This window comes from Barbus barbus (genome assembly GCF_936440315.1).
Source record: "Barbus barbus genome assembly, chromosome: 33".
NCBI classification, from domain to species: Eukaryota; Metazoa; Chordata; class Actinopteri; order Cypriniformes; family Cyprinidae; genus Barbus; species Barbus barbus.
In genome coordinates, this window is record NC_136761.1 from 10,931,608 (window position 1) to 10,945,347 (window position 13,740).

The 13,740-nt window shown below is 36.2% G+C and overlaps 1 protein-coding gene across 2 annotated transcripts; it reads left to right on the top strand.

Annotated features, from left to right (window-relative positions):
* Positions 1 to 269: 269 nt before the first annotated feature.
* LOC306853017 (nuclear RNA export factor 1-like) lies at positions 270 to 13,663 on the top strand. 2 transcript variants are annotated; one of them, XM_079390175.1, is made up of 22 exons: positions 270 to 416; positions 1,522 to 1,578; positions 1,924 to 2,119; positions 2,220 to 2,343; positions 2,532 to 2,615; positions 3,156 to 3,260; positions 3,351 to 3,431; positions 3,522 to 3,591; positions 3,720 to 3,808; positions 6,533 to 6,640; positions 6,799 to 6,908; positions 9,330 to 9,366; positions 9,732 to 9,800; positions 9,887 to 9,942; positions 10,046 to 10,150; positions 11,130 to 11,188; positions 11,278 to 11,393; positions 11,492 to 11,534; positions 11,628 to 11,700; positions 11,954 to 12,133; positions 12,562 to 12,622; positions 13,010 to 13,663. In XM_079390175.1, exons 1-22 carry the CDS (start codon positions 335 to 337, stop codon positions 13,046 to 13,048), a joined length of 1,944 nt encoding a protein of 647 aa, XP_079246301.1. In that variant the 5' UTR covers positions 270 to 334; the 3' UTR covers positions 13,049 to 13,663. The 2 variants fall into 2 exon arrangements, with proteins under 2 accessions (XP_079246301.1, XP_079246300.1); XM_079390174.1 differs by having other exon boundaries at positions 273 to 416; positions 3,156 to 3,431; positions 13,010 to 13,362.
* Positions 13,664 to 13,740: the final 77 nt, after the last annotated feature.

Genomic DNA, 13,740 nt, shown 5'->3' on the forward strand with positions numbered 1-13,740 from the left:
GCAACGTGCTAAACACTCAAAACACATCAGCAGCCATGGCAATGCCCTAGCAACTGGCCACAACACAAACAAATCCCCTTTTCTTTAAAAAAATGTAGTTTAAAATTAACCACTTTTTAAATGTCAGTGCTTAAATATGGTTAGCTTATTAACCCAGCTGAGTAAATGATGCATGTTATATTTTAAAATGTCTAATTTATAGAAAGGTTAGTTAGAAATGCTTGTTGAATGGATCTATGCAAGACTGTTTGGCGCACGCTCATGCTTTCAAGGACATTTTCACGTGCGTCAGTAAGAGCACGTGCACGCGGTCGCGAGCAATTATCTAAACTTAATGAGTCGGTGCAAGATGACTCGATACCGGGAATGGTACCCCAACCTGTCTGTGATAACACGGGTTTGCGAGAGTTCTTCAGGTACCGAAGTTATCATGATATATGTCTGAATATGAACATGTGGTTTAGTGTCTTGCGAAGCAGTAACGTTGCTGAACAAAGTTGCACGGCATGATATTAATTAAGGCGGACTTGTTGACAGGTTTGATTGTGGTCAGCTGCTCATCTTTACATTTTCATTATATCATTGCTTTGTTTTTATATTACAAATAAACGTTTAGCACGTCAACATTATTCGGTGCAAAAAGTGAAGCATAATGATGATGATGTCTCCCCCCTTTTAGTGTTCGATGCAAATACTGATAATTCATGGTGAATTGGGTAAAATTAACTTAAACCTAAAATGTTTTAAACAGGATAAACATGCCGAATACATTTCAAAGTTGCAGTAACTTGCATGTAGGAGCACGTGTTTCTGAGCATGTAGTTGCACCAAAGATGAGAAAAGTATGTAATATTTTCATGTTATTATGTTGCTGTCTTCGATTTTGATCCTTACATTTACATAATGCATTTTGCAAACGTTTTTATCCAAAGCGATTTACAAAACAGGAACAAAAGTAATTCGCTATGGAGCTAGCAATATGTGTAACGTTAATGTACAATTTAGTGTACAAATGAAATATAACGTTAGGCTACAACTAGGAAGCATGCCATAGAAAAGTCGGGAAAAATGATTCCACGATTATCTGCAAAGGCGGCAATATTGTATTGAAAAAATGATTATTTACACACAGCTAAATATAATTAATCCGTATTTGAATACTAGGAAAGTAACGTTAGGAATTACATAAATTTTTTGGCGCAGAGAAACCCGACTGTCAGTGTATTTGGGGAATTGTAGTTTTTGATTAACTCAATGCTTGTTGATGCATTATGGGTATTGTATTTCAGTATGATGTTTTAGTAATTCTTATTGAAGATATGACCCTGAAAGCAGTTGATCCAGTTCATCAGATCATTCGCTAAAAATTCCCATATTCCCCATTTCCTGTAAATAATTTTATTCTAATGAATGAAATAAGAACTCAATAGTTTAGTAGTTATTATAGCGAATGCTGCACTTGTACAGTCCATGAACAACAGCAGTCTGTGATGCTTGAATCTTTTCCTCCCCTTCCCTTAGATCCGAGTGGCTCTGCTGTAGTGAGACAGGTGTGGAGCACTGAAAGCTCTTTCACTGGTAAAACTGCACTGAATATATATGCACATATACACTTTGTACTGTATTTGGAGAATTTATTTTAATTTAAAACAATTACATTTTTGTCCATGTATACAGAGATATGGCTAGAATACTATTCCATTCCTTATGATTTGTTTGTTGTTGTTTGACTGTGTCTATTTCATGTGTTCTATTTCGTGTCGTCTTTATGCAGTAGTTCTGCAAAAGATTGTTTTTGGATGACAAGCACTTAAAAATATCCTAAACTGAACACTGAGCTGATAAGCACATCTTATCAAATGTACAGTGGCACACTGCCAGTTATGGAAAACCTGATATTTGTGATATATGTTTGTGTTTCAGATCATGACGGGCGCTGGTTGGGGGTGCGTCAAGGTTGGGGGTCCATCGAGGCTCGTCTACACAGTGATTCTGTTTGCTTGCAGCATGGAGGTGCAGCCCCAGAGCCGTTGGGGCCGGTACCCCGTGGCAGGTTTCAGGACGGCAGTGTTGATGTGTCTATGATGGCTAGTCAGTCTGGGAAGTCCCAACAGAGATTGTAAGTGTTGTTGCAAATGTTTCAGCTTCATAAATAAAGATTGTACCTATGTAAGGAATGTTTCATGTAATTCCCAATCCATGTTATGCTTTTCCTGTAGTATTCCATATGGACGTTCCAGTCGGAGAGGAGAGGGGGGGGTGGACAAAATTGGAGGGGGAAACGCGCACAGATTCGGAGCAGAAGATGCCGAGAGAGGAGGGAAAAATTGGTTTAAAATTATAGTAAGAGTTAAAACTATTCCTGTTAAAACTTACATCACTTGATCACCAGTGGATCCTTTGCAGTGAATGGGTGCCGTCAAAATGAGAGTTCAAACAGCTGATAAAATCCACATGATTCCACTGCATCAATTAATGCCTTGTGAAACCACTGGTTTACTTCATCTGAAACATTTACTTTTATTTCACAGATCCCACATGGAAAAAAGTATGATAAGAAATGGCTTCTAACATCACTACAGAATCTCTGCCCCATTGTGTTTATTCCATTACACGTAAGCGATCGCTGTGATTTGATCAGTTTAGCTGAGCCATATTGTTTGTCCACAAGGGATCAGTAGAGCTGTTTTATGTCAGTTATGTTTTTCAATTAATGTATTTGTAATTGTTGATGATAATGGTTTTTAATGATTATTGAACAAGTGCGTGGTCATGTTCCCACATATTTGATTATTTTATTTATTTATTTATTTATTAAGGGTAATCCCATAAACTGTCAAGAAACTCCCAGGGCATATTTCCCCCCAAAATTAAAAGACAATTTTAATATATATTTCTTAATATTTCATTGCAGAAAATGAAGTCTATTTTTAGGACTGCTATTATTTTCTGTTATTGTAAAGCACATTTAACACAGAAAATGGATTTCTTTCTTTTTTTTCGAAATAAAATTTTGGGGTGATATTTAAATACATACTCACAAAGACGTGAGTTAACCTTTTAACTAACTTGTCAGTGAATTGTTAAATCACTGAATTACCAGTACATTATTTTCAGCTGATGTCACATCTGTGTCTCTCTGTGTTTTTGTCTAGTACTCCACAGAGGGAAATAAAGTTCATTTCTATCTGGAAGATGCTGCTGCTGCCAGTGCTCTGTGCAAACTCTCACGCAGAGTCACAGACAGTGAAGGGAACCGGGTACAGCGCTGTCTTATCTATTGTAAAGCATTCATCTCGTTCTCATTACTGTGTTTTCTTGAAACTGCTGACATGTTTCTTGTTCTCCAGGTGGCCGTGCTTATGAACAGTTGTTCCACTCCCCCTTTCCTCCAAAGCGAGCTGAAGCCACAAGATCTGGAGTGTTTAAAGGTTTGACGTACTGCTGCTTCTTGCTGCAGTAACACTTGTGGTCTACAGGTGGCAGCTGTTGCATTTAACTGTTGTTCTTTTTTTGTGAAGCATTGCATGTCCAAACGCTTTGACAGCTCCCAGAAGTCTCTCGACCTGAACAGCATCCACACTGATCCAGGTAAATCTATACTACAAAGTAGCATAGATTTCCAAGGTCAATATTACCACAGTTTATTTGTTATAAATTCAGTTGAGAGCTTTTTCAAAATGATTTTTTTATATATATATTTGACTCTCTTCCATCAGACCTGATTTCCCATAATATTGAGATGATCTTAAATCAAAAGAACTGCATGCAAGCTGTGATCAAAATCATACAGGAGAATATCCCAGAGGTAAGACTTAAGGGTTTGTTCAAATCATTAACCTAAACATAAGTAATAGTGATTCTAACCTTAGTTGAATGAAATCCAATAGTTGTTTATTACTATTTTTGGGTGCTGATTCCAAAAATAGTGTCTCTTTTACTCAAGTATGTCACACTTTCTGACAAAATATGTGCATTTTATAGCATTTTTGCTTTCGACAATCATTTGTAAGGTGAGGAAGTCTTGTAATATCCCATAATCACTAGAAAACTGCCATAAAGACATGATTCCTGTCCTTTCCCTCACATTACAACTGATTCTAACACATTGTTTTATGCTTAATCCTGATTTTAAAGTTAGGATTATGGCCAGTGACAGAAGAAAATGCAAACATGACCCAGATGTTTTTTTTCTACATCTACTACCTTTACTCAACAGCGACAGAAAATACAGATTTTGTGAAAAGGTTTATTTATAAACTTGTTTATGTAAAGTTATTTGACATTAAATTGAGTATTTGAACATACCTGTTCACTCCTTTGCAGACTACTGCAAGTTAATTGATACACTTTGAAGAAATTTGACTGCTTTTATTATAAGTACATTAAAGCTGATTCATACGATACATGTATATGATTTGAAAAATCAAAATTCTTGTTTTGTGAAACAATCTGTACATGAAGGAATTTTTGAACTCAGCATCATCAAATTTAATATTTAGTCCTTTCTTTTTGGCTTTTTTTTTCTAAGACACGGGACTACATTATCTTGGCATTCAGCTAAATAATGTTTATGACAAAGTAGCTTTAAGATCCATGAAGGTTTACTATGATCATTTGAGAAGTGTGTCAAAGGCCAGGTGTTCATTGCTTCATGACCGGTTTGGCAGCACTAAAGAATAAAAATAGTAACTTCATCTGATCCAGTAAAGTTCAGCCACAATGTCTGGACAAAAATAGGAAATCAAAACTTCCAGCTGGTGAAAACATTAAACTTTGCAGTTTTATTTCTAGGGTAAACAGCTGTGGGTAGGCCGTGCTCAAACACTGATTCCAGGCAGGGGCGCCGCTATGGATTCTGGGCCCTCTGGACAGCATATTCACTCAGGCCCTAGCCTGGCCCGTGTCCGAGAGCTTGACAGAATTACCAGCCCGAGTCCATCCCGAGCCCGTCTTTTTTCCCCCTTCTCCCAAATCAGATTATACTGTTTTTTTGCTATTAAAATAGTTCAGTTTTGTATGTAATGGCAAAGTGATTATTTCATTTCGTTTTTTTAATTTAAGTTAATTTAGAAAAATGTTTGGAGCATTTTTTTGTTCGTTAAGTTTTTTTTCTTTCTTAAAGTAATGACCAAGCGGCCAACGACAGACCGGCAGGCTGATCATAGCCATGTTTGATCAATTTAGCCTTCTCAAATCATCACGATTTGCCTAAAATAAAATCTATAGATATATAAAATAAAGAAAACAATTATGCGCTTTCTGCCATCTCGTCTTGAACAGGAGCGCTTCACAAAAATGAACCGAAAGTCAGCAAATACATGCCTCACAGACATGATAAATATATCTATAGAAAGCTTTAAATTACTACTTAACAAAATAAATCAAATCGAAAACAAAAACGCTTTCATTATAATCCGTGAAGATGCACTTCTCTCTAAAGGCGCGACTAATGAGGAGATGGCGAGTCAGGATCATCATCTTCATCTTTGCGACACTGACACTAGTTTATTAGTAAATAATTCAAATATTTCCTTACTATTTCCTCCCCAACACATTCATGGTAATTACTTTTGCTGGGGCTTTTCAGCAAGCTTCAGCCTATTGTGTGCATTTGAAGGCAGAACTCTTCATCTGCGCTGCGTTCAAATGCACGCAATAGGCTGAAGCTTGCTGCAAAGCCCGGTCTCGTGTTGTTTCCACCAGCGCGGCAATTTTTTTCATCACTAATTGATGGATGTCTAAAATATAAAAATAAGGAGAAGCCTAAAACAGGCCCGAGGCCCGGCCCGCGTCTGAACTATGATGTGAAAATTGACCCGAAGCCTGGCCCTAGAGGTGTAAAAAAGTCGGGGCCGGGCTGAAATGCAGGGATTCAGACTTTTTGGTCAGTTGAAGCTCTTTGACTTAAAATACATTATTGAAAAATGTCAGTCATTTCTAAATAAATTTTCAAATAAAATATATATTTTTTTAATAAAAAGTTAATCTAAATATTGATATTTTTATTTTTTATGGTTTAATTATTAGAATTTGTGGCCCTGGACCACAAAACCAGCCATAAGGGTAAATGTGGTAAATAAGCTTTCCATTGATGTATGGTTTGTTAGGATAGAAATATTTGGCCGAGATACAACTATTTGGAATCTGAGGGTGCTACAAAAAATCTAAATAGTGAGAAAATTTCCTTTAGAGTTGTCCAAATGAAGTTCTTAGTAATGCATATTACTAATCAAAAATAAGGTTTTGATATATTTATGGTAGGAAATTTACAAAATATCTTCATGGAACATGATCTTTACTTAATATCCTAATGATTTTTGGCATAAAAGAAAAATCGATCATTTTCATCCATACAATGTATTTTTAGCTATTGCTACAAATTTACCCCAGCGACTTAATACTGGTTGTGTGGTCCAGGGTCACATTTCACCAACTCCCCCAGCAGTTTATGTTCCTCATTTTGGAGAATCCTTCTTTTTAAACAAATAAGAGTTTGAAGTAACATGTCTCTTTCTTTGATCCTTCTTAGTTGTTGTGTTTGAATCTGAGTAACAACAAGCTGTGTAAGCTGACTGACGTTGCAGAACTTGTGAACAAAGCCCCTAAACTGCAGTCCCTGAACCTGTCTCATAATGAGGTGAGTCAGTCTGGCCCTGCTGTTATCATCTGTTATTGCTATTGTCACACAATATTTGCCCATTTATTTCTTCAGTTTCTGTTTACTCGATTGCAAGCTCCACATCATTTACTTTCAGTATCTGTTGTGTTGCCATATTGTCTTTTCATTCTCTGCAGCTGACGTCAAAGCAAGAGCTGGATAAGGTGAAGGGGTTCAGGCTGGTGGAGCTCTGGTTGGACAGGAACCCTCTGTGTGATGACTTCAAAGATCAGACCACATACATCAGGTCAGTGCCAGTGACACGTCAAGGGTAAAGGTCAAAGTTGGTACAATTAGCTGAAAGAATACTTAAAATAATCACTGTTCCTCATAGACATGATCCCAGACCTGTCACTAAGTAAATCACTATAGTTCTTTAAAAGCCTGAAGGTATATGGTAGCCTAATTTTAAAAGTGATTTATAGACCTGAAAAATGAAAAAATTTAAGAAAACAGGCATTTTGAATATCATTGTGGACAACGGAGGGCTTTGAAGTCAGAAAGGTTGAGAACTACTGGCCTTAAAGAAGATGGACTATTTTCAGGTTATCTAAGTAGCATCCATGATGTTTCTCTCTGACACAGTTACAGAGTTCAGTACAGTCTTACAGGCCATAAAGCCTCATATAGTCCCATTCTGGCCCACACTTAATATACTACTTAACTGTAGTACTTAATATACCTGGAATATCATCTAAAAATAATCATCAAAACCTGGCATTGCAGATGTTGCTTGTGGTTTATTTCATCTGCTTCAGAGCATCCATCATTATTTAGTTACTGTGGTTCAGAACAAATTGTAAGTTGTATGAATAAATTGCAGTGTTTCTTTCTTTTATATGGCACTCTGTTCATTTGTTATAAGTACATTCACATGTGCAAATGTGTGACGGACTGACATGTCTAGAATGTCTTTCATTTTAGTTGGATTTTCTTTCTTCCTTCTCTCCAAATCACAGCAGCAGCTGCATCCTGTGTTGATTCTGGGGCTTTAACAAAACCATTCCTCTTTCTTTCTTCCATAAAGCAACATTGGTTATGCATGAAGTTGATCCCAGCCTTTATAACGGGGAACTGAATAAATGATAATAAAAAAATATGTAGGCTGTTTTTTAAGACCGTTATAATAAGTTTAAAGAAAAATATAACTTATTTCCTCATCAAGACATCCACATGAAATAGTATGGTGGCATTTCAAGGGAAATCAGTCCACTTTTTTGCTGCAAAATGTAGTAAATGTGTTTGCTCATGTTCATCTTTTCCCCGTCCCTGTATTCCTGCTCCAATCAGACTGTCGTTTCTGGATAGCCAGTGACTGATAAGATCCCACTCTCTGTCTACTGCAAAAAGCCTACAGTCATGACAATGAAGAAGGAAGTTGATGGAAGGAAGATGGCTGTTCCAAAACTCCATGTTGTTGTATTTAAATGGCTTGGGGACAAATTTTCATGCTTGAGAGTGTGAGTTGAGAAATGCTCCTGAAAACAGGAATAAATTCATCCTACTAATAATTTTTTTTTTGTTAAATGAGCCCGTTTATGTCTATGTGGCAAGTCAGTACTGGTGTAAAGAGTTCTCTGTTTTGGAGCTGCTGGGATCGGTTTCATTGTATTACTATTTCTCTCATAGCTAACTTTATTTTCATGGCTTTTATTTTCACTAGAAGATACTTTTTTGATGGTTATCAGGGCATCAATGCAAAGACTACTTCAGGGCTATTCAGTTAGCTTCATTTGAGGGCCAGATTATCCCAAGGGGGAGGTTCTCTAAACATTGGTAAAAACTATACACACACACATACAAACTGCCAAAGTTTTATAACAAAACCTTACTCCCCTGATAAATGTAATACATGACTAATAATTTAGTATTCAATTGAATATACCACATTTCTGCAAAAACATGGTTAATACAAGTAGTGTTATTAAAGTGCATTCATGGTAAATGTTTGTAATGGTGTCTGGGAGTAAACATTACGTTAAACTCTAAGTATATTTCGGTTTTCACAGATACATTCAGCAAGTGTACAGCTCAATGCTTCTTTTGAATGAAGATGAATGGTGGGTCACTAATTGAATAACCCTGCTTTTTCTGATGACCTATTGAGTCTGCAGTCATCAATTTTCCTTAAATACCCTCATGTGCATTCATAAATGGATAATAAAGCCACAGCACCCAACACATTTTTTTTTTCACTGAGCACGCATGACTTTCATTCACAAAGTCATTTGAGAACTTGTCTATGTCTGTTAAAGTAGAAACACTTTCTCCTATTCAAGTTTAATATTCAGCGAATGTTTCTATATGCCATTTGTAGGTGAAAGATTATTATTTTCTTGTGATTATCTTGTGTTTTATACATGCTGGGGTGTAAAAGTGACTGACAGCATTAGGGTTTAAAATCTAAAAACTGAATCCACCCAGAGAGAGTGTTGCAAATAGGGTTAAAACTATTTATTCTGTGCTGAACCTGGTACTGCATTGATTCAAATGAATTTACAACACATTTCAGAAATCATTTGTTGTGATTGCATACACAATAAACAAATAAAAATCAGGGGAAATGGCTTGGGAGTGCACAGGTGTGTGTGTGTCTGAGTGTGTGTCTGCCTGCTGTAATGATCAGGTGCATCACTGTTTTCCTCTTGTCTTTCTTGTCTTGTGACAGTGCTGTGCAGGAGAGATTTCCCAGGCTTCTCAGATTGGTGAGGGTTTTTCATTTGTCAGTAAGGTTTTGAACTAGCAGGACTCAATGTATGGTACAGTTATTAGTGTTTGTCAGAAATAAAGTCAGTCAATCATTAATCGGTCAAGGACAGGAAGCCTGATTCCATGTTCGCTGCCAAAAGAACGCATGCTTGTGATCATTGGTGTCATAGGGCAATTTTCCAACTGTAATACAGAAATTTAAAGTCAACAAGAAATCAAAATGAATCCTATTTAGCTGTTAATATGCATAATTAAGCAGTGCATGTTATTTTAGAGAAACAGTCTTTGTATTTATAATCTATTGTCAAAATGTGATCACTTGCAGTTGCATGAGTGAATTGGATGTGTGTTATTTCTGTAGGACGGTCATGTGCTTCCACCTCCAATCTGCTTTGATGTGGAAACAGGCACAAACATCCCTCCTTGCAAGGTAACCCAAGAGTCTGCTGTGTTATATTAACCTGAGGAGTGTTAATGTGAAGTTTTTGACTGGATGTGTCTGTGTAACTAATTCAGGGCAGCCACTTTGCGTCGAATGAAATTCAGGGTCTCATTCAGTGTTTTCTGCAACAGTAAGTGCATGTGTGCAATTGTTTTCCTGTAGGATGATCTTTAGTATTCTGTAAAGCAAGCTTTTGTCAGCAGTGATGTGTGTTTTTGTTTGTTTTGTGGCAGTTATTACTGTGTGTATGACTCTGGGGACAGACAGCTGCTGCTGGAGGCATATCACGATGATGCCTGCTTCTCTCTCAGCCTGCCATCCATAAACCATCTCTCCAGGTAAAACACCACTCATCTTTGATGGCACTCTGCTGTCTTTAATAAACAATTATATATATGTATGTGTATATATACACTATATTGCCAAAAGTATTGGGTCACCCCCTTCTAATGAACATGTTTGACTACTTTAGTCATTTCTATGAGTACAAATCTTGTTAAAAATGTTTAAGCATATAATGATATTCTGAGGAATTGTGTGCTTCTAATTTTATAGCAACAGTTTGGACAGGACCCTTTTCTATTCTAACATGACAGTGTCTCTGTGTATAAGGCAAGGTTCAAAAAGACATGATTGATTGAGTCAGTGTGGAAGAACTTGACTGGTCTGCAGAAAGCCAAGTCCTGATCCCAGCTGAACTCCTCTGGTGTGACTTTAAATGCAGACCTTGAGCCAAAAACTCATCACCAAACACTTTTGGCAATATAGTGTGTGTGTATATATATATATATATGTATGTATGTATGTGTGTGTATATATGTGTGTGTGTGTGTGTGTGTGTGTGTATATATATATATATATATATATATATATATATATATATATATATATATATATATATATATTTAACCTATATTTAAACCTACTAAAATGGCAAAACGAACAAAATGACTAAACTTGAACTAAAGTGAAACAGAAATATATAAAAAATAAAAACAGATTAAAAATATTATTAATAGTATAATGTCCCAATGTAAAATAAAAAAACGTAATGGTCCTTAAAGTAGGCTTTATTTGTCTTTGTACTATGTTACATAATTGTTATATATTAAAACTTATCATTTAAAAAAAAAAAAAATGTTGTGATTTTTAAAAAAATGTTTTCCAGATTTTTGTCAATAAAAAAATCATACTACGCAATTTGTTTTGTGGAAATAAATGTAAATGTAAAAAAATATTTTTAGTGTTTGTAAATGTGCAGAATCGTATATGATATACAAATTTTATTTCTCATTTCTTTTTCCTATAATTTTGCAGATGCAGGTTAAAAAATTATCATGAACACAGCCGCAACATCAAGAACATCAAAGATCCCTGTATGTTTCACACATGAGAAACAAGCAAGTAATAAAGTAAAAAAAAAACGATCAATATCTGTCATGTGCAGTCATCATTTTCTTTACAGCCGCTCGGTTCCACCTGCTAAAACGCTCCCGCCTGACTGTAGTCGCCTTCCTCAGCGAGCTCCCCAAGACACAGCATGACATGAATTCAGTCAATGTTGATGTCAACACTTACTCGGTGAGTTCCTCGATGATTTTAACACTGCTAGCACTGAAGCTCTTGTTTTGTCATTTACATTTTTTTGACATTTTGTTGTTTTCCTGCCGTCTCCGTAGAGGACTTTATTAGCGTTCACAGTGAGTGGAGTGTTCAAAGAAGGTGAGTCTTGCTTGAACGCAGTTACATGTGTCAGCATAACAGTTGATCAAATAACGCTGTGTTTTCAACTCAATGTTTGTTTTCTGTCTTCAGCTGATGACAAATTGAGAGACCATGTCAAGGCTTTCTCCAGAGTCTTCATCACAGTTCCAGCTCGGAATTCTGGGTAGGAGAAGCCTGCAGCAAATCACAAGCATGAACAAATAACACTCGCTGCTTTGGGCTGTATTTTATTACTTAATATGGTTATCTTAATTTACTGGCTTTCCCCCACAGACACACTTAATTTCCCAGAGTTCATGTATGTGCATGTCTGACCTTTCAGCTGACAGTTAAAGCAATCATCCTTAGTCACTTGGTCAAAATTAGCTCTTACTAACATAAAGTGCATGTTTATTGGTATTTGTTGCATTCTGCAGTCTGTGTATCGTGAACGATGAGCTCTTTGTGAGGAACGCCACCAGCGAGGAGATACGCTGTGCATTTGCAGCACCAGCCCCCTTGAATAGCCCAGTGCTGCCCACCCTCACGGCATCCCAGCAGGAGATGCTCTCCGCTTTCTCCCAGATGTCTGAAATGAACCTGGAATGGTCTCAAAAGTGAGCAGAGAGCAAAAACCACGTCCTTATACTTGCAATACTTAATTATAGAACTAGATATAGAAGTTTCTTTCTATGAATGATGTGGGAAATATTAGGGCTGGGCGATATGAAGCTTAATACAAAAGCAGCTATTTTGCTATTTATTTGCATCCAAAGAAGTAAGTTATACTGTATTAGCAAGACATAATTTACAAATGAGTCCCAAAAAATTAAGTAGGTTTCATTTGAAAAATGTTTAATTTTAAAATAGGCATTATCACACTGTTGTTTAGAAAAGAAAAAAACATAATTGAATTTGAGAAGACTATATATTGTTACTTTTGGTGTAAAGTTGCCCTTACTTTGATGTAAGGGTTTGGTCATACCGCCCAGCCCTAGTCAATATTATCCCAACCCTGTTGGTAAGGCTTGTGTATTGCTGTCAGATGTCTGCAGGATAACGTGTGGGATTTTCATCGAGCTGCTCAGATTTTCACAGAACTCAAGGTATGAATTTGCTTGGCCAATTGATAGAAATGAATATGTTCAATATGCCCTCATTTCAGCAGTTCAGTTTGCTGCTGACAAATAATCAGAAATTAAAAGATACTGGCATTAACCACTGAAAGCCCCACTAGTTTAAATGTTTCAAAAGCTGATTAACCTTCTCAAAACATGTTGCCAGTCCTTGACTGGGTAAACTGAAGAATTTATCTGAAAATCCCCAGATATCAGGTGATTTGTGAACGTTGTAACTCATTGCTGTTAATTTATGTTAATTAGTGTTCAGATCTGAGGTGGACCATGTGCTTTTGAAATCTAATTGCATCCATTTTGAGGCTTTGGGCTTTGAAATTTATCATATTATTCATTATAATATTCTGTCTCCTTCAGGCTCAAGGAAAGATCCCAGGAGCTGCTTTCATAAAATGACGACAACAAACATACAGAAATGCATATGTATGTATGTACATAGTTTTATTTGTTGTTTAGCAGGCATTTAATTATGATGTGTTAAACTGAAATGAAACAAACTTGTTTTATATTAATTATAGTTTTGAGTTTTTTTCTTAAAAGGGTTATAGCCTACCTCAGGTTTATGCTTGAATAAATTACAGCACTGTTCCTGCATTAATTTTAAAAGCACGTTTTCAGTTTTAATTGTGATGTCTGAAGTATGTGCTGAGCTTTTGTTGGTGTTGTGTTAAATGTGATGTTTTCACAGCAATAAAGTTTGTTTACTCAGCAAGATCAAGAAATCAATACCTTACCAAGTTGTTGCTATATTAAAATAATAATTCTGATTATTGCTAAATGTAACACACTAAAACCATGACAGCACTTGAGGAATATTTGGCCCTTACCAGAAAAAAATCCAGATAAACTTTTGGGCATGTGACTACATTTGCGTTTGTATAAAACTAATAATCAATACAGAATTAATAATACAGAACGAGTTGGAATGTTGAATTTGTTATCAGTAATTCTATGGAACTTATTCGAATCTTTATTACATAAAGCTCTACACAATAAAAAATAATGTAAATCTACGTAAGTTTGGGTACAGTAATTTCTTCATTATCTGGATGAAGCGTTCAAATTGACCGTCCCAACATGGCGGATTG

Excerpts from the sequence above, each read along its gene's own strand:
- LOC306853017 (XM_079390174.1), top strand. The coding sequence starts at position 335 with ATGAGTCGGTGCAAGATGACTCGATACCGGGAATGGTACCCCAACCTG. Across the intron at positions 417-1,521 it reads GGTTTGCGAGAGTTCTTCAG|ATCCGAGTGGCTCTGCTGTA; the intron begins GTACCGAAGTTA and ends CCCTTCCCTTAG. Across the intron at positions 3,809-6,532 it reads TACAGGAGAATATCCCAGAG|TTGTTGTGTTTGAATCTGAG; the intron begins GTAAGACTTAAG and ends GATCCTTCTTAG.